Source organism: Psammomys obesus, unplaced genomic scaffold (genome assembly GCF_907164565.1).
Source record: "Psammomys obesus unplaced genomic scaffold, mPsaObe1.curated_primary_1811, whole genome shotgun sequence".
Taxonomy (NCBI): domain Eukaryota; kingdom Metazoa; phylum Chordata; class Mammalia; order Rodentia; family Muridae; genus Psammomys; species Psammomys obesus.
The window spans coordinates 1545838-1566090 of NW_026594418.1; the positions used below are offsets into that span (position 1 = coordinate 1545838).

At 35.7% G+C, this 20253-nt stretch overlaps 2 protein-coding genes across 4 annotated transcripts in view; one reads left to right on the plus strand and one right to left on the minus strand.

Moving 5' to 3' along the window:
* Positions 1-20253, minus strand: part of Ift74 (intraflagellar transport 74) — an 81621-nt gene that overhangs the window by 43373 nt on the left and 17995 nt on the right. The window contains exon 8 of the mRNA XM_055618968.1: positions 19307-19368. Coding sequence (XP_055474943.1) covers positions 19307-19368 — 62 coding nt within the window. The remainder of the gene's footprint in view (positions 1-19306; positions 19369-20253) is intronic.
* On the plus strand, positions 2819-16251 carry Lrrc19 (leucine rich repeat containing 19). 3 transcript variants are annotated; one of them, XM_055618970.1, is made up of 6 exons: positions 2819-2915; positions 6093-6204; positions 8217-8306; positions 10976-11489; positions 12569-12757; positions 13447-16251. In XM_055618970.1, the coding sequence occupies exons 3-6, from the start codon at positions 8226-8228 to the stop codon at positions 13773-13775; spliced, it is 1113 nt and encodes a 370-aa protein (XP_055474945.1). In that variant the 5' UTR covers positions 2819-2915; positions 6093-6204; positions 8217-8225; the 3' UTR covers positions 13776-16251. The 3 variants fall into 3 exon arrangements, with proteins under 3 accessions (XP_055474945.1, XP_055474947.1, XP_055474946.1); XM_055618972.1 differs by lacking the exon at positions 12569-12757; XM_055618971.1 differs by lacking the exon at positions 6093-6204.

The following is a 20253-nucleotide window of genomic DNA, read 5'->3' on the forward strand; positions in this document are numbered from 1 at the left end:
TGTGAATGCCTGTGTTGCATGCATATATGTATGTGTTTCATGTGTGGGCCTCATGCCCACAGAGGTCAGAAGAGGGTGTCAGATCCCTGGAACTATAGTTACAGGGAGTGGTAAAGCACCATGTGAATGCTGGGAATCAAACCCCAGTCCTCTGCAAGAACAAGCCCTCTTAACCATTGAGCTATCATGCAACCCTCACAATTTCATTTTTTAAAAAGAAAATTATAAGTTGGGTGAGATGGCTCACTGGGTCCAAGTGCTTGTTGCACATGCCTGATAATCTTTCAATCCACGGAACCCAAAGCAGGACAGGACCAAATCCACATATGTACTATGCCATACGAGTACCCATATACACGTGTACACACTAATAATAATATTCCGATACAAACTTAAAAATAAATTATACCTTAGTATCAATAATATGCTTTGCTGAAATTTGCTTTTACCTATTATTTTAAATACAATGGGCATATCACAAACATATTTTAGCATCATAACACATTAATTGCCTGAAAATATATAACTACTGTATAATAATAGCAATGGTTATCCTAATCATACAATCATAATGTATTTACAAGTAATGCCATTAGTGTGCCCTGTATTTTATTTTCTACATAGTCAATTACGAATAGGATAGAGAAACTTTCTTTTTTTAAAAAAATGGTATCTTTATTAATTTTTTGAAAGTTCATAGGCTGGAGAGATGGCTCTGAGCTTAAGTGGACTGGCTGGTCTTCCAGAGGTCATGAGTTTATTTCCCAGCAACTACAGGGTGGCTCATAGTAATCTATAACGAGATCTGTTGCCCTCTTCTGGCCTGCAGGCATACATGCAAGCAGAATACTATATACATAATAAATAAATCTTTTTAAATGAAAATTTATATAATGTATTTTGATTCCTATTCCATTCCTCCCAAATCTGCCTTCTCTACCCACACATAGGTCCCTCTCCCCAATTTTGAGTTATCTCTCCTGCCCCCAGTCCAGCTGCAGCTTGTATTATGTAATTCTCTGGGCAGTGGGGCCTGCCCTATAGGATGGTTGATCTATCAGGGGTCATATCATTAAAGAAATCTGAGAGAATGCACTTGCTAGATACAGTGGTCCATGCCTTTAATCCCTGTACTTGAGCAGCAGAGGCAAGCAGATCTCTATGAGTTCAGGATAAGCCTGGTCTACATAGGGAGTTCAGGGCTGGCCAGGATTGCATAGTGACAGCCTTTCATTAAAATAAATAAACTAAGTAAGTAAGTAAAAAGGAAAGAGTTTGATTTAACATAAATTTTTAGTTCCAAGATCATGAATTTCTCATTGTTTTTCAAAAATCTGATTAGCCTATCATTATTTACTGCCTTTCACTTACAGAAAACAACTTCTACTGTCTTCAAAAAATCAGCAGCTAAGTCCATTAGGGACACATACTCCAAACCTTCTCTATACTCATATCCTACAACTAGCAAAAACAAAACACCTAACTTAGACCATTTCCTATAAACATCTCAGAATAAACAAATCAAATATGAAGAAAATGAAACAGACAACCGGAAATTTCTATTTATTTTTGCCTCACTGTTGAACAGGCAGTGATATTTTTCAATGTAGTTACTATTAGTAACTACATTGTAGTAATATGCTTTCTACTGACAAAATTTAGTTGAGTACATGAGCTCACAGAAATCTGAAGCAGAAATTACCATTTATTTAAATTTTTGTTTTATCAAATTCACTAAGGCACTAAGGCGTTTCTACATTCTACTAAAGAACATTCTACATTTCATTACTCAACCCTGTTTTGTGCTCTGTCCACTGTATATAGATGGGAACTAGTGTACAGTATTCTATTTTGCAGGGGGTTAAGATTACATCACAAGGAAGGTATCATGTTTTTTTAAGGAATATAATGGCTGTCAGATCTTTATATGGCTCAAGCACTTTGCCCCTGTTATAACATGGCAGTAAAGTGACTAATAAAAGCAAGGTATCATAAAAATGAGCAAATAACAATGTTGAAAGGCAGTGGAATATAAAACTTGGTAGTATATTTTTAATTTGAATCTAACAAAATACAAAATAGCTTTACAATTAACCCACATTACTTTAGTTAGAAATACTTTCAAAAGAAAAAACAAACAAACAAATAAGGAGAACAACAGAGCCAAAAACACTGGGCTCAGGGGGTCCTGCAGAGACCAATGCTCCAATCAAGGAACATGCATGGAGAGGCCCTAGACCCCCTTCTCGGATGTAGCTCATAGACAGCTCAGTCTCCATGTGGGTTCCCTAGTAAAGGGAGCAGGGGCTGTCTCTGACATGGACTCAGTGGCAGGCTCTTTGATCACCTCCCCCTGAAGGGAGGATGCATCCTTGCCAGTCCACAGAGAGGAAGAGGATACAGCCAGCCCTGATGAGACCTGATAGGCTAAGGTCAGAGAGTAGGGGAGGAGGTCCTCCCTTATCAGTGGACTAGGGAAAAGGGCACAGGGGGAGAAGAGGGAGGAAAGGTGGGACCAGGAGGAGATGAGGGAGGGGGCTACGGCCGGGATACAAAGTGAATAAACTGTAATAAATAATTTTAAAAACCAGAGATATGAAAAAATACTTTCAACACTATGCACTTTAAGCCATGAAATAAAATTGTCAATATTTTGATAAAATTTTCAAGTGCAACACAAAAAGTAAGTAAATTGCATTATTTGTTATACTTTGAAAGTCAAGGATGTCTTTAAGAAGTTAGGTTCTAGTCAATGTTTTGCTACGGAAGCCCAGCTTCTTAATCACTTGTTTACTTGGTACAAAGGTTAAATCGAAGTGAACTGCAATCATCTGACCCAGGCTCTTCTAATGGTGTAGACCCAGAATAAACTCCTCCAGCACACTTGTCTCAGATACAAAAAGGACAAAGTGAAGGTAAGAGCTTATATATTTAAAGTCTACTTGGTGTTACTGAGTTTAAAAAAAAAAATTAGGTTTGTTAAGTCTGTAGAACAGTACTTTCCTTTAGTGACTTAAGAGCAGAAAACATAATCATCTTTTCATGCTGCCTACTCCAGAAATAATATAAATGTAGGAAATAGCCAATGGCTCTTTACAAATAAAGCTATAATGTAATACAAAAGTTTTCATCCAGTTAATCAAATTTTTAAGAACTTTTTTAGTTTTAAATGTTAACTGGAGAAGTCTGAAGTAACTTTAACCTTAAAAAAAAAAAAATCACTGGCTGAACTATTGAAGTTGGGTGGTAACTACTACTGCTACTGTTACAAATATCATTATTATTATTAAAGTTTTCAAAAATAATTTCTAATAAGTTCTTTATTATTTGAGTTTTAAAATTTAAAATTTAAAAATCAAAAAGTATTTAAGGAAAGAAACAGCAATAACTGCCAATCATTAACACTCACTCCAAATGCACTGTATTAAGGCATAAATATAAAAATACTAAACAAAAAAATTACTTCTGGACTTTAATAAAACCAAAATAAATATAGCATATTTTTACTTCACTATACTTATTAAGTCATATAAAAATACCCAAAATTCCTAAGCTTGTACTGGAAACTTCATTTAAGAAGATTGAGTTTTGTATCAGTAGCATTCTTTTGTGTATAGATTTAGTTTTCCTGTGTAAAGGGCTCTTAAATCCATAAACCAGCTAACAGAAACTGATGTATTTCTTCCCGATTTTATTTAACCCTTTTAAAACAAAAAAATTATTCCAAAATAGCTTTCAATTTGAGAAAACCTCAAAAGAAATGGCCTTATTTGACTGTCTTTAACAAAAGAAAAAAAAATTTGTCGTTGTTATTTTGAGACTGGGTTTCTCTGTATAGCCCTAGCTGTCCTGGACTCACTCTGTAGACCAGGCTGGCCTTGATTTCACAGAGATCCACCTGCCTCTGCCTCCCTGAGTGCTGGGATTACAGGCACGCACACCAAAACTGTCTTTTTAAATCATCTTCCTGGGGATTTATGTAGTATCATAATGATTACTATTCACTCTCTGTTGATGCCTCTCGTGGCAAAAAATACAAGCGTATGTGAAAAAGCCTGCAAACAGTGTGGATTTCAGCATCAAACATAGTAATGCTGCAGATATGTTGAAAGTGGCCTAACTATATGCTGTTTTTAATTCTAAAATCATCAGGAAGAAACACACTTACAACATCACAATTTCCTGTTAGCACACTATAGAAAAAAATTACCAGATGAAAAAAAAATAACATGATCCTCTAGCTTCTTCTCCCCACTGGCTCACAGCCCTACTTTGACTGCACTTCATTCCTCATTTGTTTTTTTGTTTTTGTTTTTGCTGCCCTGGAATGCAAATGAGAATGAGGGTGGCCTCCAACACATAAAGATCTGCCTTCCTACTGTTGGGAAAAAAGCAAGCACCACCACCCCATGCCTTCAGTTGCTCCTGTTCCATATGGACTCTTTACTCAAATCAGTTCATTTTTTGTGCCCTATTTGCTTTCTCTAACCATCCTTATGCCCTGTGCTTGAAAGCTAGCATTTCTTTGTTACTTACCCTTCCTCATTCTTGTCTGTATGTCACTGGGAACATCAGTACTAAGTTTACCATACCAGTAAGCAGTGCAAGCCATCAAAGAGGCTGTACAGCTACTCCTAAAGATCATTAAGTACAGGTAAATTAGCTTTCATAAATGACCTGGGCATCTCCCTTTTATAGCCAAAGGTGTGGAGTAAATCATACCTTAATCTCGTTTCTGGTTCCAAAAAAAAAAAAAATGTTACAATTTATATCATATAATATATATTGTATAAAATCTAGGAAGCAAATTAGCTTTTTCCTGAAAACTTGACTATGAAAACGCAAAAAGAAGGAAAATAAAGCTCAAAAGATCATTGAAAGCTAAACAGATATAGTTTAAACATATCATTGAAAGCAATGAACGAGTGGACAAGAATAGACCAGCATTGAAAAATAATAAATTCTTATCACCTATGAGCAAGCAGACTTCAGTAACTTAAAAAGAATCTTTTTACTCTTAGTTTTTCTACTTCTTGCTTATATGCAATAATCTTTTTAAAAAATCTTAAGTATTTATAACAAATGCTTTAAGGCATGAAAGACTAAATTTTAGAAGACTCCTCAAGATAACAGGAAATAACTATATCCTTTCAAATTTATTTGTCTGTAAAAAGGTTTCTGTGATGAGTTCAGAAAAACAGACAGAGAATATGGAATATCATCACGAATAAAGTGATTAAATAGAAAATAACAAAGAATATTATTTTTTCTTATTTATAATTTATTCATTATATATACTGACTGAAGACCCCTCCTTCAAATCCTTCCAGTCCAACACTCCCTCTTCCCCCCTATCCCTTTCCCCTAGTCCACTGAAAGAGGGGGTTCTCCTTCTCTGCCATCTGCCCATAGCTTATTAAGTCTCATCAGGACTTCCTGGATCCACTTCTTCTGTGGCTTGGCAAGGCAGCATCACCAGGGGAAAGTGATCAAAGAGCAATTAACTGAGTTCATGATAGAGGCAGCCCCTACTCCCCTCACTCGGAGATCCACGTGGAGACTGTGCTGCCAATCGGCCACATCTGAGCAGGGGGTCTAGGTCCTTTCTGTGCATGGTCCTCCATTGGTGCATCAGTCTCTGCAGGACCCTCAGGGCTCAGGTTTTTTAGCTTTGTTGGGTCTCCTTGTGGAGCTCCTGTCCCCTTCATGTCATTCTATCCCCATCCCCCTTCTTTTGTAAGACTCCCTGAGCTCTGCCCAAAGTTTGGCTATGAGTGTCAGCATCTGCTTCGATCCCCTGTTGGGTGGAGCCTTTCAGAGGACCCTCTATAGTAGGCTCAGAATATCACTTTTCAATAAAGAACAATTTCTACTTTGAGCAGCATACTAAATATCTATCAACTTCTACTTATATTCAAAGCCTGACTAAAATAAAAGGTAAAGTTAAAGGGGAGTATGACCTCATAAAAACAGAGAGAATGGACTAGGAAGTAAAAGCCTAAAAGTTAATAGTTGAATGGTAACTGCAAAAGCAATTTTTTTTTGCATGTTATCAATGGAAAAGCAGAAAAGCCACTTGATTTCTATTACAGGAACATAAACTGGTCCAGAAATTACCATTATCAGGTATTCTAGAAGCAGAGGAGGAGGTAAGAAGTCCTCCATACCCCTGCAGTGACAGATGACGTTCCTCCTTTACGTAAGGTAAGAGCTTTCTTTTCCTATGGAGGAATAAAAGACAATCTAGATACAAGGGTCAAGGGAATAGAGGAACATTGCTGGAACTGTTGTTACAGCTGATACACCAAATATTAGTATCAAATCATCTTTTCTCCACTCGGTTCTTAGAATGATGGCTATGAGCCTTGTATAGGAAGCAATTTAGACAAGTTATTTTGTGGAAATCAACTAGCCTGAAAGAAACGTAATGACATTTGAAAATTCCCCAAAAGTCCATCAAGTTTCTAAGTCAGGAATGTCTAAAGCCAGTAATGTGTATACAAACACAGTTTCCTACAGCCACTCTGTTTCCCACTTTACCAGTTTACCCCCAAGCAAAATATTAACAGATTCATGAAGAAAGCTTCCATGAACTGAAAGAAAAAAACCTGGGGACACAAAAGCTATTCATAAAAAAAAAAAAAGAGAGGCAATAAAAAAAGCACAAAGGGTGGGAAAAAGGAACAAAGGGAGAGAGGAAGGGAGAAACGTATGAAGAAGAAAATATACCCATGCAACAGGATCAACGGTCTAGAATCTAAAGAATGAAAGAAAAACAAACTTTACACATAAAGTCGAGATTTTCTCCAAAAAAGCTGAGCAAAACTACAAAGATGAACTGGAAAACAAAGATTTGAAAAAAAAAAAACAAAAAACATAAAGTTATTCCAGGTGGTCAGATACTCAATTTAGGCAGTTCTACAAATAGTATTATATCAATCATTAAAATAATACACAAATTAATTTTCCCAGCACTGAATGATCTATCTTTCAGATAAAAAGGGACAACCAGTTACCCAGCTGGACTGAAAAAAGCAAACTTTAAAAGACACAGGATCATGAAACTGAAAATACTGACATTATGTGTTATGAGTTAGGAGAAGCAAGTGAGACAAGAGGACAAAGAAAGAAAAACAAAGTTACTGAAACTTAAAGACAGTGGGCATTGACTACTTGTATTTTGAGGAAAAATTATTTTCTACCTAGAATTCAGTTTCTAGTAAAAATATCTCAAAGTTAAAAACAACAAAAAGGTCCTTCCCATGGTCCTTCTTAGAAGTTATGAAGCCCTACCAAAAAAAAACCCAAAACAATAAATCAAGACAGGGAACTCTAGAAAAGCATAATCTGAAGCAAAGGCTACAGAGACTGTTTACATGAAAGGCAGAAGCCGAAGTGTGGAAACAGCAGTCCGTTGGTCAGTATCTGTAGACTAAGCACAGGGACAGGCTCCTGGAGAGGGCTTCCATGCAGCTGACACTGAGGAGATACTTGCTATGCACCAGTTACTGAGACATTTGCTATGGGAGAGAAGGGAATAAATTCATGGAAAAAAAAAAAACATGGAAAACTAAACACACGAAAAAAAAAAAGCTCAGTTTATCAGAAAAAAAGTGCAAAATAGAAAAAGTGATTGTGTTACATGGTTCAGTAAACAATAATTTTCATGTGATCAAGGCATTATTAACCCTCAATATTCATCTGGCAAAATCCATTACGTATATGTTAGAAATTGAATGGTCAATGTACTGGAGATTATAGCAAAGAATACTTGAAAGAAAACTGATTTTCATCTTCCACCATAACAAACCAATCAATAGTATCAATATGACACCCCAATTTGAAAAATCAAGAAGCATCAACTTAAGTATATACTAAATATGAACATAATCATAAGCATACATTCCTCTGGGATTTTTATGTACATATATGCTGAGAAATTTTAACAACTATTTAAATTGTTTAGTTCTTTTTCCCCCATTAGCTGAAGCTAATAAGACACCCTAGAAAAATACTGAGTTTCACTCTCCACAGAGGCTGTTTAGTTTAAGGAATAAGATATATAATATATATGTTATTTATTTATTTGTTTGTTTGCCCGGCTATTTATGTATTTTAAAAGAAAAATATATGTTAAAAAAAAAAGGAAATCAATTTGTCCTCAACCTCTAAAGTTCTAGTACCTCTAGAGATGAAATTATTCTCTTTTCTCTTAGGCCTCCGATATGAAAGCCACACACTTCACAACCTTCTTCTGGCTCTTCTTCATGCTACTACTATCTGACAAAAGCCAGGCTTCTCAACCAGTAAGTTTTTACTAATAGTAAAGAAGTTCTCAAACATATACTGCATACAAATCTGGCAAATACAGAAAAGCAAAAGTCCAACAAAAGGAAAATATACACAATTGACAAACTATTAAAAATGTAATTCTTGTGTGCCAGTAAGATGTCTTTGCAGCTTAAGGTGCTTGCTACCAAGCCTAGCAACCTGAGTCCCATTTCCAAAATCCACTATGGAAAGTGAGAACTGGCTCTGCCTCCACCTATGCCATGACATGCATGTGCATAAACATACACACACACCATACACACAGTCCCATAAATAAATAAATAAATAAATAAATAAATAAATAAATAAATAAATAGATAGATAAAATTTAAAAGAAAAATTTATTTACTTATCTATGATACTAAAATTCTGTAATCTCTGACCAAAAGCCTAATTTGGCAAAAGCATTCTTTGTTTTATGAAGTGGATTCTTTTTAAAAGCTGACCAAATGAGACTAAAAAGATAGTTCAGCAATTAAGAGCATTCTCTGCTCCTGCAGAGGAGCCAGGCTCAGTTCCCAGAATTCACATATTGGTTCTTAAATACCTAAAACCCCAGATCCAGAGATCTGAAGCCCTTTTCTGGTATCCATAGATACTAAGCAGCTATATGATACAAACACTTACATGTATCACACATACACATAAATTCTTTTTTAAAAAAAAAATTAAAAGCCAAATAAAGTAAAACTCTGAAATTTTTCACTATAAAATAAGAGATTAGTTTCAAGACCCCCCCAAAAAAAAACAGTTCAAAACATAGGATGGGGGCAAGAAAGCTGAAAAATGGTTTAGTTCAAGCAAGAAGATCTGAATCACATACAACACTGACCTCTCCTTCCCTTTCTCCATGAAGAGGTAAGCACATACTATATATATATATATATATATATATATATATATATATATATATATATACAATAATAATAATATAAGTAAATAGAATATAGGTTGGAGATAGAGTTCAGTGAGAGAGCTTTTGTCTAATGCCATGAGTTCCATCCCTAGCTCTACTAAAAAATAAAAAAAAATAAAAAAAAAATTAAGCAACTAAGCCAACTAAGCCAGTTGTGTTAACATACTCCTGTAATCTATCATGTAGTTGATAGAGGCAGGATGATCAAGAGTTGGCCAGCTAATGCAATATGCAGTTCATGAGGGTTCAAATCGAGACCCTACTGCAAAAAACAAAAACAAAAAACAAAAAAAAAACATCAATACAAGCAAAAATCCATCATCATGTCAATCAATAAACTTTTAAAAATACACTGACATAATTTACCACCATGTAGTTGCATGATTATTTCAACTGCAGAGCCAGTCAAAAACTATTTCTTCAAATGCATATACATATGTGAATCATTTCTTGTATTATAGCTCATTAACAATCATGATTTAATTTGATGTTGTTTTGCGACAACTATATTAACCAGGATGTCCTTGAACTTTTAGAAATTCATCTGCCTCATCCTAGGATTAAAACCACAGCCAGCATCGTTCAATATTTGAAAGAAAGCAGCTGGGTGATGCTGGCATACACCTTTAATTCCAGCTTTCAGAAGGCAGAGACAGGTGCATCTCTGAGTTTGAAACCAGCTTGGTCTACAGAGTGAGCTTCAGGACAACCAGGGCTGTGCAGAGATACCCGGTCTTGAAAAGCCACAATGAAACAAAACAAAAACAGCCCAATGTTACCATCCTTGATCTCAATTATAACTAGATCACTCTGAATGCTTCAGACATCAGGGTGCTACAGATGTATTCCTTGCTCACTAAGCTCTACCTGATGGAGAATAACATCACTGTCTTACATAATAGTAGCTTCAGTAATCTCTTAGATTAGTAAATCTCTTAGATTTTAGTTTTTCAAAATAGTGTTTCTCTGTTTAGCCTTGGCTGTCCTGGACTCACTTTATAGACCAGGCTGGCCTCGAACTCACAGAGATCTGTCTGCCTCTGCCTCCCCATTCCTGCTGGGATTACAGAGCTAATGATTTACTTTTAAAAATACTTACATGCATCACACATACACATACTTTGAGCTGTTAAACTAACAGAGATTGCTGGGCATTAATTTGAATTATTTAATATTCCTAGGTATGTGATGGTATCTCCACAAACTTCAAAATACTTATTTTTAAACAACTCTCCCATATCTATCTATCTTGCATGCTAAACCAGCAAGATAGGTTTTGTTGGTATTTTTGTTTGTTTTTTTTTTTTTTTTTGAGAAAGCATCTCATTGTATAGCCAAGGTTGTCCTTGAACTTGTTAGCCTCCTGCCCAGCTTCCCCAAGTGCTGGAATCACAAGGCATGTGCCATCATTCCTGATAAGTAAGTCAACACAATTTTTAATTATCTTGTATTTCTAAAAGAGATATATAGCAATATTTGTAATGCTTGTATAGTAACAGGAAGATACCTGTGGAATAAAGTACTCTCCTTGAGTGGTTGGATCAGCATTTCATTAATCTTTAGTATTTCATCTCCATAAAGAAACATGTTTGCTCTTCCTTTTTCACATTAAGGGATAATGTTTTTCCAGAATAATTTTTATCTAGTATCTCTCGGATATGTAATTTTGATCAATTCCGTTAAATTTTTTTTCTTATTAAAGCATTACTATTTTTTTTTCTTTTCCAGGAAGTCAAATGTAATTTCACCAGAAGGAATTATGCTTTGATTCCAGAGGTTATCAGTAACAATGTTACCATCCTTGATCTCAGTTATAACCAGATCACTCTAAATGCTTCAGACATCAGGGTGCTACAGATGTATTCCTTGCTCACTGAGCTCTACTTGATGGAGAATAACATCACTGTCTTATATAATAGTAGCTTCAGCAATCTCTTCAAACTAGAAATTTTAAATATCTGTGGAAATTCCATCAGTGCAATTCAACAGAGCTCATTTGCTGGCTTAAATGAACTAAAACAGTTATATCTTTGCCAAAACAAAATATTGCAACTGAATCCTGATATATTTGTGCCTCTAAACAATTTGAAAGTTTTGAATCTGCAAGGCAATTTGATAAGTCACTTTGATGCACCACAGTTATTTCATCTGGAATTACTAACTCTGGATGGAAATCCATGGAACTGCACCTGTAGTCTACTTGAATTGCAGAACTGGCTGAACACATCTAACGTGACATTAGGTAAGCTATCCTACTCCAAGTCAAACAAGAAGAGAATGTGTCTGACCTTCATTAGCTTATGTCAGAATTAGAACAGATGAAAGGAAACAGCAGGGCTGGAAGTATTACTCAATGGTAGACACAGGCTTTGAACTTCATCTCTACAACAGTTAAAAATAAACCAAAATCAAACCAAAACTAGTAACACCTCCCAGAAAAACCACCAGAAAGAAACTTCAGAATATACATTATCTTACCCCACCTGAGAGGGGTGTGGTAATTTAAAGATTGCTATATGCAAGAAGATAGTATTAAACACGTAGAGTCAATATATGATAGTACTTTTACATGTCAGATATTATATTGGATACCTTTGATTCCAGAACTTGGGAGGCAGAGGCAAACAGATCTCTGTTGAGTTCCAAACCAGCCAGGATTACAGTGAGATCCTAGCTCAATAAGATGTTCAAGGACTTCCTATATATTCTCTAGAGTATTGTCTCACAAAATACACAAGAAGAGGTGCCTAGTTTCGTTTGGTTGTTTTTTTGCTTTCCAGCACTGGGGACTGAACTCAAGGTGTTGCCTTATTTTGTTAACTGCACATCAAGTTCTGCTTGGGAACCAGAGTGTAACAATAATATTAATCATAAGACTTCCCAAGATAAAAGCTAAATGATAAACACATACTGCATTTAACCTAACAGGAATGTGCATCAGCACTCATGTTGACATGCAAACACATCAAGAGTGCCTTTCTTAAAATAAATATTTTTGGTTCATTGATTTAATAATTATGTGGGTAAGTGTTTTGCCTGCGTGTATGTATGGGCACCCTGTGTGTACCTGATGCCTGCAAAGTTCAGAAGAGGGCACTGGATTCCCCAGAACTATAGTTCAGGATGGTCATAAGGCACCATGTGGAAACTGGAAACGCAAATAGATTCTATGCAAGAGTAGCAAGTGTTTTTTACCACTGAACCATCTTTCCAGCCCTTATTATTTTCCTAATGAGAAAACTTATCAAAATTCTAAATCAATACTGTGTTATGAACTACTTCTATTTATCTATAATACATCCTAATTTATTTCTTTACCAGAAAACGAGAGCATCACCATGTGTAGCTATCCAGATGACCTAAAGCATTACAGTATCAAGTCAGCGCCCTTTACAACTGAATGCCACTCTAAATTTATTTCCACTATAGCTGAAGACCTTTATATTGATTTCCAGCCCAATATGAATTCACCTTTTAGTAGCTCTTTAAGCAACTTAACAGAGAACTCAGGTAATGTACCGCTTTTGAGGATTACTATTGCTAAAGGTATCAGTACTAATCCCACTGTTCTTTTTGTCTTTCACTATGTTGAACTTCTATGAACAATGTAAAAGAACAATTCTTCACCTCAACAAAGATTTACAAAATATTGGGATTCCAACCCAGGCTCTATCATATGTCATGCACACAATACTGGATATTAATTAACTATTTTATGAGACAAAACACCACACTTCCCAAGTATAAGCTAATGGTTTTATGTGAGCTGGTAACAATACCTGGTTTTGTTTTAATGTGGACTGCTGCATTTACATGAGAGGAGATCCAGGTCTAAGCACAAAATTCATTTATGTGTCAAAAAAAAAAAAAAAGCACATGCATATAGTCTGAAGATAATTTTATACAGTACTTTTGGGGCATCTGTTTTTTGTTTTGTTTTTACTGTGACCTGTCCATTGAGGCTTTCTATGAATTTTCCACTTGTGAAATCAGATTAGCACTCAGTTACAGACTTTGGAGCACTTTGGGTTGTTTAATTAAGAATTAATCAGCCTTTAGTCATTTTGGAAAATGATGTTCCTTGACCACATTTTTCTTTCCTGTAGTAGTAATTTTTATTCACAGAAAACAGTAAAGTATATACCTTTCTAATACTGCTTGACTTGTCAACTTAACAAAATCTCTCTTTTCTATTTAAGAACATAAGACTGTTGGAAAAAGCTGGGCTTTACTTGTTGGTGTTGTCGTCACTGCAATGGTAACTTCACTACTCATCTTTATTGCTATCAAGTGCCCAATTTGGTACAATATTCTGCTTAGTTACAATCACCATCGCCTGGAAGAGCATGAAGCAGAAACCTATGACGATGGTCTTACAAGAAACCCAAGTTCTCTTTCACAGATAACAGATACAAACTCTGAAGACACCACAGTAATCTTTGAACAGTTGCATTCATTTGTGGTAGATGATGATGGGTTTATTGAAGATAGATACATAGATATCAATGAGGTACATGAGGAAAAGTAATTTTATTGTGTTGAAATTTTGAAAAAATATTATGTCTATTTACAGCTTAGACAAAAAGATTTTTATTTGACAAACAAAACTATAAGCAGCAATCCTTTGTATTAATCAGTACCTTACATAAATATCACATAATTTTCTACTGTATTGTACAAGCAAGTCCAAATGCACTAACTCGTACTCTGGTCAGCTAAAAGCTGAATAATTTATCTACACAACCAGCATTTGTATGTCAGAAAGTGTTTAGGAAACCACAGACTGGTAAAAACAAAACAAAACAAAACAAAACAAAAAATCAAGGTCAAAGGAATGATTACTTACCAACTAAAATGAACATATTCTGGTATTAACAAATACATGTGCTGCAATGTCTTAAATTATACTAAAAAATTGAATCAATAAAGAAACATAAATTTTAGATTTATATTGTCCAAGTAAAGAACAGTGAGTTTTGGCTATATAAATCTGTCTGATGTTCACAAATAAATTCACAGAATTGGAGCATATTTTCTAATGCTTCCTGAACTCAAAAAAACAAAATTTCCTCAAAATTAGTAGCAATCTGAAGCCCAGATACAATGACTAGGAATAATGCCTATTAACCACTACTGACTTGACAGTGATTGTTAGGAAGGGTTCTACCTACAATTGCCATATTTAATATTACAGTGGCTTCTAAACTGGGCATCATAAGAATTTTCTTTTAAAATACACATTTCTGTATCTCTTCTGGGAGATTATCTTTCAACTCATTCTGAGCTAGAGCTGAAGAATATTTAGGTAATCCACACACATCTGTCTGTGTTTCAACAAACAGAGCAATGTTTCCTGAATTTTCTTCCACAATGACACTAACAAGTATTTATAGAAAAAGAAAAAAATGGAGGCTGGAGAGATGGCTCAGAGGTTAATAGCACTGTCTGCTCCTCCAGAGGTCCTGAGTTCAATTCCCAGCAACCACATCGTGGCTCACACCACCTATAATGAAATCTAGTGACCTTTTCTGGTGTGCAGGTGTACACGCAAACAACACTGTATACATAGTAAATAAATAAATCCTTTAAAAAAAGAAAAAAGGTACCTAATCAAATTAGGAAAGGAATCTGAACCAAAGGAAAGGAACCAAGACTTTTTACTTTAGTACTTACACAGATTTTATTAATTTCAAATGTTCTCTGATAACTCAAGAGTAAAGTACTGAGTTTTTGAAAAGATCTGCATGGGAAGGAGAAAAGAAACAGGAAGAGGAAGAGGAAGGAAGCAGAGAGCAGCCATGGGCAAATGTGCAAAGAAACACATGGTGGGCATAGATAGAGGAAGCAGCCTAGATGAAGAATAAGCAAGTATTTATGGAACTATGGATGGGAGGTAGGCTGGGAGGTAAAGGTAGATTAGAGGGCTAATACCTGCCCTGTCCCAGGTGATATAAGGTTATCATAAAATCTATCAGGTGTCTGTGCCTTTTATTGATTGTGACAGCGGGTTAAATATACCATACCATTAAATTAACAGCAACAATCTTTCTTAGTTCCTCTAAATACAGACTCAAGAGAAAGCATAGTGACTAAAATAGTTTTTCAAAGTTTTTACTTTTTGTTTCTAGCATATATACTTTTAAAAAAATGTAACTGTAAAATTTATACACGCAATTTGGGTATTAGCATAGATAATGAAATAATGAAATGGGAACATGTTTTAAATTCTTTGAAGCATTCAGAGCTACAGCTTCTATGCTTGCATATGTACCTGAGTATCTTGTGTATAATAAGTAAATGGTAAATATTTGCTCAGTGGTTTTAAAGCAGGAAGAAAAAGGGAGGAAAAACTAAGAGCTTGGCATTCTTTACATAAGAAAGAGGCTGCCATGGCGGATGCCATGCAGGAGGAGCAGCAGTGGGCAGGTGAGCTTCCTGGAGACGGCCCACCATTTCATATGGCTGCTCCTCTCCTAGGAGAGGCATGGTCCCAACGGGCACCATCTCCACATTTCTTTGTACTGCTGATGGGCCTTCTCATGTTTGTCATTGTTGTATTCCCCATATATCTGACATGGTATGACTGTGTGTGGGGAGACCCTCACTGCCTGTATGTGCTTGTTTCCTGGGTGACAGGAAATTCATTTGGACAACTTTTGTGCAGATCATATGAAAATGCATTTTCATAAAATAATAGTTTAGATAAATTAATGATTTTACAGAATTTCTGATTTGATTTAAATATTTTTTAAAAGTTAGGTTAAGGTGTTTTTGTCAGTAGCTCTGATGTAAAAAAAAATCTTGAGGACCAATCTGAAGTTCAAAAAAGCACTCTTCATAGTTGAATTAGGGACTTTCTGAGGTTAATGAGCAAGAACAATAGCTCCAATTAGTACTGGCTGACGTGACTTTCTCATTGAAGCTGGACTTCAAGGAGATTAATTTCTTGTACCCACTTTGCCCTTAGTTTCCTGATATAATTTAATAAAAATTGTTAATGAGTAGATATGCCTCTTGAGGGATTTTAAAGTAGGAATGGCTGTTTTTTATATAAAAGTTTAGATCTTCAATTCTTTTAAGGTTTTCTAAGATTACTTTTACAATAATTGATTCTTTCAATTATCTGCAAATTGCAGCCTGCCAGTAAAGAAAGACTGGCTGAAAAAAATTTCCTTGCTTGCTTACACTTCGTTAATATATAACAAACTACTTAGTTACAAATGTATGTGAGTTGTTGGGAATAATTTGTATCTCACATTTGTTTTTCACCCATAATACATAAAACATCTGATCACCTGAGGGTATTGAGGAACATGTTTTTTTTCTACATATACTCATTGTAATTGTTCACTTAAAGCTAAACTTGCAGACAGGAGCCTGACAGAGTCATCCTCTGAAAGGTGCTACCTAGCAGCACCTCAAAAGAGATGATGGGACTAAGAGCCAAACATTAGGCTATGCTTAGGGCATCTTGTAGAAAAGTGGAAGGAAAGAGAAAAGAACCTGGAGGTGGCAGGAGCTCTACCAGACCAACAAAGCCAACTAACCAGGGCCCAGAGGGGCTTGCTAAGACTGAAGCATCAACCAAGGACCATGCATGAACTGGACCTATGCCCCCTATAAAGATGTAACAGATGGGCAGCTTAGGCCTCATTTGCGTCCTCTAGTAAGGGAAGTGGGAACTGCATTGGACATGGACTCACTTGCCATCCTATTGATCACTTTCCCCTGGCGGGACTGCCTTGCTAGGTCACAATGGAAGAGGACACATTCAGTCCTGATGCAACTTCATGAGCTGGGAAAGGAGCTCTCCTTTGCTGAGGAAAAGGGGAGGGGGAAGGAGGGAGAGTGGAACTGGGAAGGGAGGAGGGATGGGGCTGCAACAAGGATGTAATGTGAATTTTAAAAAAAATTTAAATTAAAAAAAAAAAGAAAAAGAAAATGTTCCCACATTGTGATTTTTATACTGCTTGAAAGATTTTGCTAGGGACAGGCGTAGCAACACACGTCTGTAATTCTAGCACTCAGGGAGGCAGAGACTGGTGGATCTCTGTGAGTTTGAGGCCAGCCTGGTCTACAACATAAGTCCAGGACAGCCAAGGTTACACAAAACAACCCTGTCTCTAAAAGAAAAGGAAAGAAGGAAAGAAGGAAAGAAGGAAGGAAGGAAGGAAGGAAGGAAGGAAGGAAGGAAGGAAGGAAAGGAAAAGAGGAAAGGAAATAAAGATTTTGCTGCCATACATAAGCTGTGGGAGAAAAAATAAAATTGTTGGAGCTTGAATTGCTCTAATTTGTTCCATCTACCCAATATGTATTACATAAAATGGTTGGAGCTTTGCTCCATTCATCCAATGGCTGTCTATATGTGTGAAGGGAACTTGCTTGCTGGAGCCTGTCTTGTCTTTTCTTTTTTCCTTATCACCAGCCAGCCCACAGAGTTAGAGTTCAAAGAGTTCAGCGTGTCTCACCAGTTTCAAGTAGTACTAGCCCCCAGCTGACAGAAGCCATCAGCTCTGGACCCCACCAGCTCTACACACACTTCCTCTGTCTGCCCTGAGCTGATGAAGCTGGTCTTAGACAGCTAGATCTTCTGTCTTCAAGAAGGCTCTGAATGGCAGTCTTAATAATGTGTGGAGACAGATACTTCTTTGTCTATAATCCACAGAGGAACATCATTCCTCTTCCAAAAATTTCATCACTATATTCAACATCTTACTCTTCATCAGGTTGTTTAATATAAAAGTAACATGGGAGTGTATTTACGGTTACTCAATTTCAGGAATTTTGGTTAGTAATTATCCTCGCTTTCAAACAGATTAACAGTAATAAGCTTCTAGAACTGATGCTGTATATATGTTTATACTCCATAGCTCAACTTTTACATTTATCTTCCCATATTCTGTATTTAATGAGTCAAAACTAATTTTTTAAATTATTTTATTTCACATTTATTATTTTTGTAAAGATTACTGTTACATTTTATTGAAATCAAAGCTAGTTCATATTTAGTCATTTCAGTTCATACATAAGTTATGTATGAGCATACATATAATCTATAGACAACAGAAAATACTAATATAATTATCATCACTGTTAATTAATGCATAAAACCTACTGATCAATAACTTCTTTCATTAAAATGGAACTAAAATACCATGATCCAATCTAGTTAAAAGCTTAAGTTAAAATTCTAAGTTGTAGATATAAAGACATAATTCATTTTAAAGTTTAAGTTTTTAGAAGCAGAAATCATATTTATAAAACTTGGTAGTCTTTTCCTTTGAATAAAATTTAGCTCCTTGAGCTCTACAAGGAGAGTAACAGAGCCAAAAAATCTGGGCCCAGGGGCCTGCTGAGACTGCTGAATCAGCCATGCATGGAGAAGACCTAGACCCCCTGCTCAGATGTAGCTCATGGGCATCTCTGTCTCCATGGGGGTTCCCTCGTGAGGAGATCAGAGGCAGTCTCTGGCATGAACTCGGTTACCTGGTCTTTGATCACCTACCCCTGGCAGGTGGCCTTCCTATGCCAAGGAGAAGGAGGATCCAGACAGTTATGATGAGACCTGATGGGATAGGTCAGACAGTAGGGGAGGAGGACCTCACTATCAGTGGACTAGGGGAGGGACATGGGGGGTAGGACCGGGAGGAGCTGAGGAAGAGGGCTACAGTCGGGATGCAAACTGAATAAATTGTAATAAAAAATAATAATAAATAATAATTTAAAAATTAGCTACTTGGAAGTAAATTAAGATTTGACAATAAGATAATTTTTATATTAAGACATTATGGTAAATTAAGAAAAAAATACATTTTCTATCACAAATATATACTTACTGACTTTAAGAGGTCAGTAAGATGCCAGTTGTGGTTCTTGTCTGAAGTCCCAGCACACAGGAGGCTGAGGCAGAAAGATCCTTGTGAATCTGAGGCAGCCTACTCTACAAAGTAAGATACTGCCTCATAAGGAACCAACAGTTAATTAATAAAAAAAAGTAAAATAAGAGAAAAAGTTAAAGTTAAATGAGTTACCAAAACTCATTTATTAATGTAAACTTACGCTTGTCTTTCAGTAAATATGACATCCATACTTTGTGTTTCTCGATCATTTTGAGCTTTAAGCTGTGTAAACAGTTAACACAGATGTTAGTCATTTTAAAAAAAGGGAACCACCAAACTCTCTGTAAAGGTTACTCTGGTACTAAATGAGATTCTTGTAATAATGGCCACATGCAAATTTAGAAAAATTTTATATCATTCATTTAAAAAAAGAACACTACTAGATAAATAAGTCAGTATTACCAGAAAAAATATTAGTTCTTTAGATTGACATTATAAGCTCACACAAAATAATTCATTTTTCTTTAATGATCTGTCCAATAATGTAAAGTTAATTTACATAAACAGCATTTCAGTAACATACTACATGTACAATAAAAACTTGATTAGCCATATGCTCAATCTAGAATCAACACCATTTTGTTTTTAAATCCTTTATGATTTCCCAAGTACTCCCAGCTGACCTTATACACAAAGACCTGAATCAGGACCGACCCCAAACACTAACCAAATACTTTTCAAAGTTTTTGTTATTTATTTCTAGGAATAAAACTCATTTCTAAGTTTATGAAACTAAAAATAATTTGCTAAATTATTTTAGAACCCCAAATGTAGAAGTAATTTTAAAAATTCTGTTTAGTTTTTTATTTGTTTGTTTGTTTAGTCAGGCTGTTGTGGGGCATGTCTTTATTCCCAGAACTTGAGAGGCAGAGGCAGGCCGATCTTTGAGTCTGAGGCTAGCCTGGTCTACTAAGTGAGTTCCAGGATAGCCAGGGCAACATAATGAAACCTTGTCTCAAAAAAAAATAAATCAATAAAACAACGCTGTTCTCACAGAAATATTTCATCATGTAAATAAATTATAAGCTATAGAATTTTGTTGTATTTTATCATTTAAAATGAAAATAGGTCAGATACTTATATGAACACTGAACACAAATCCTCATT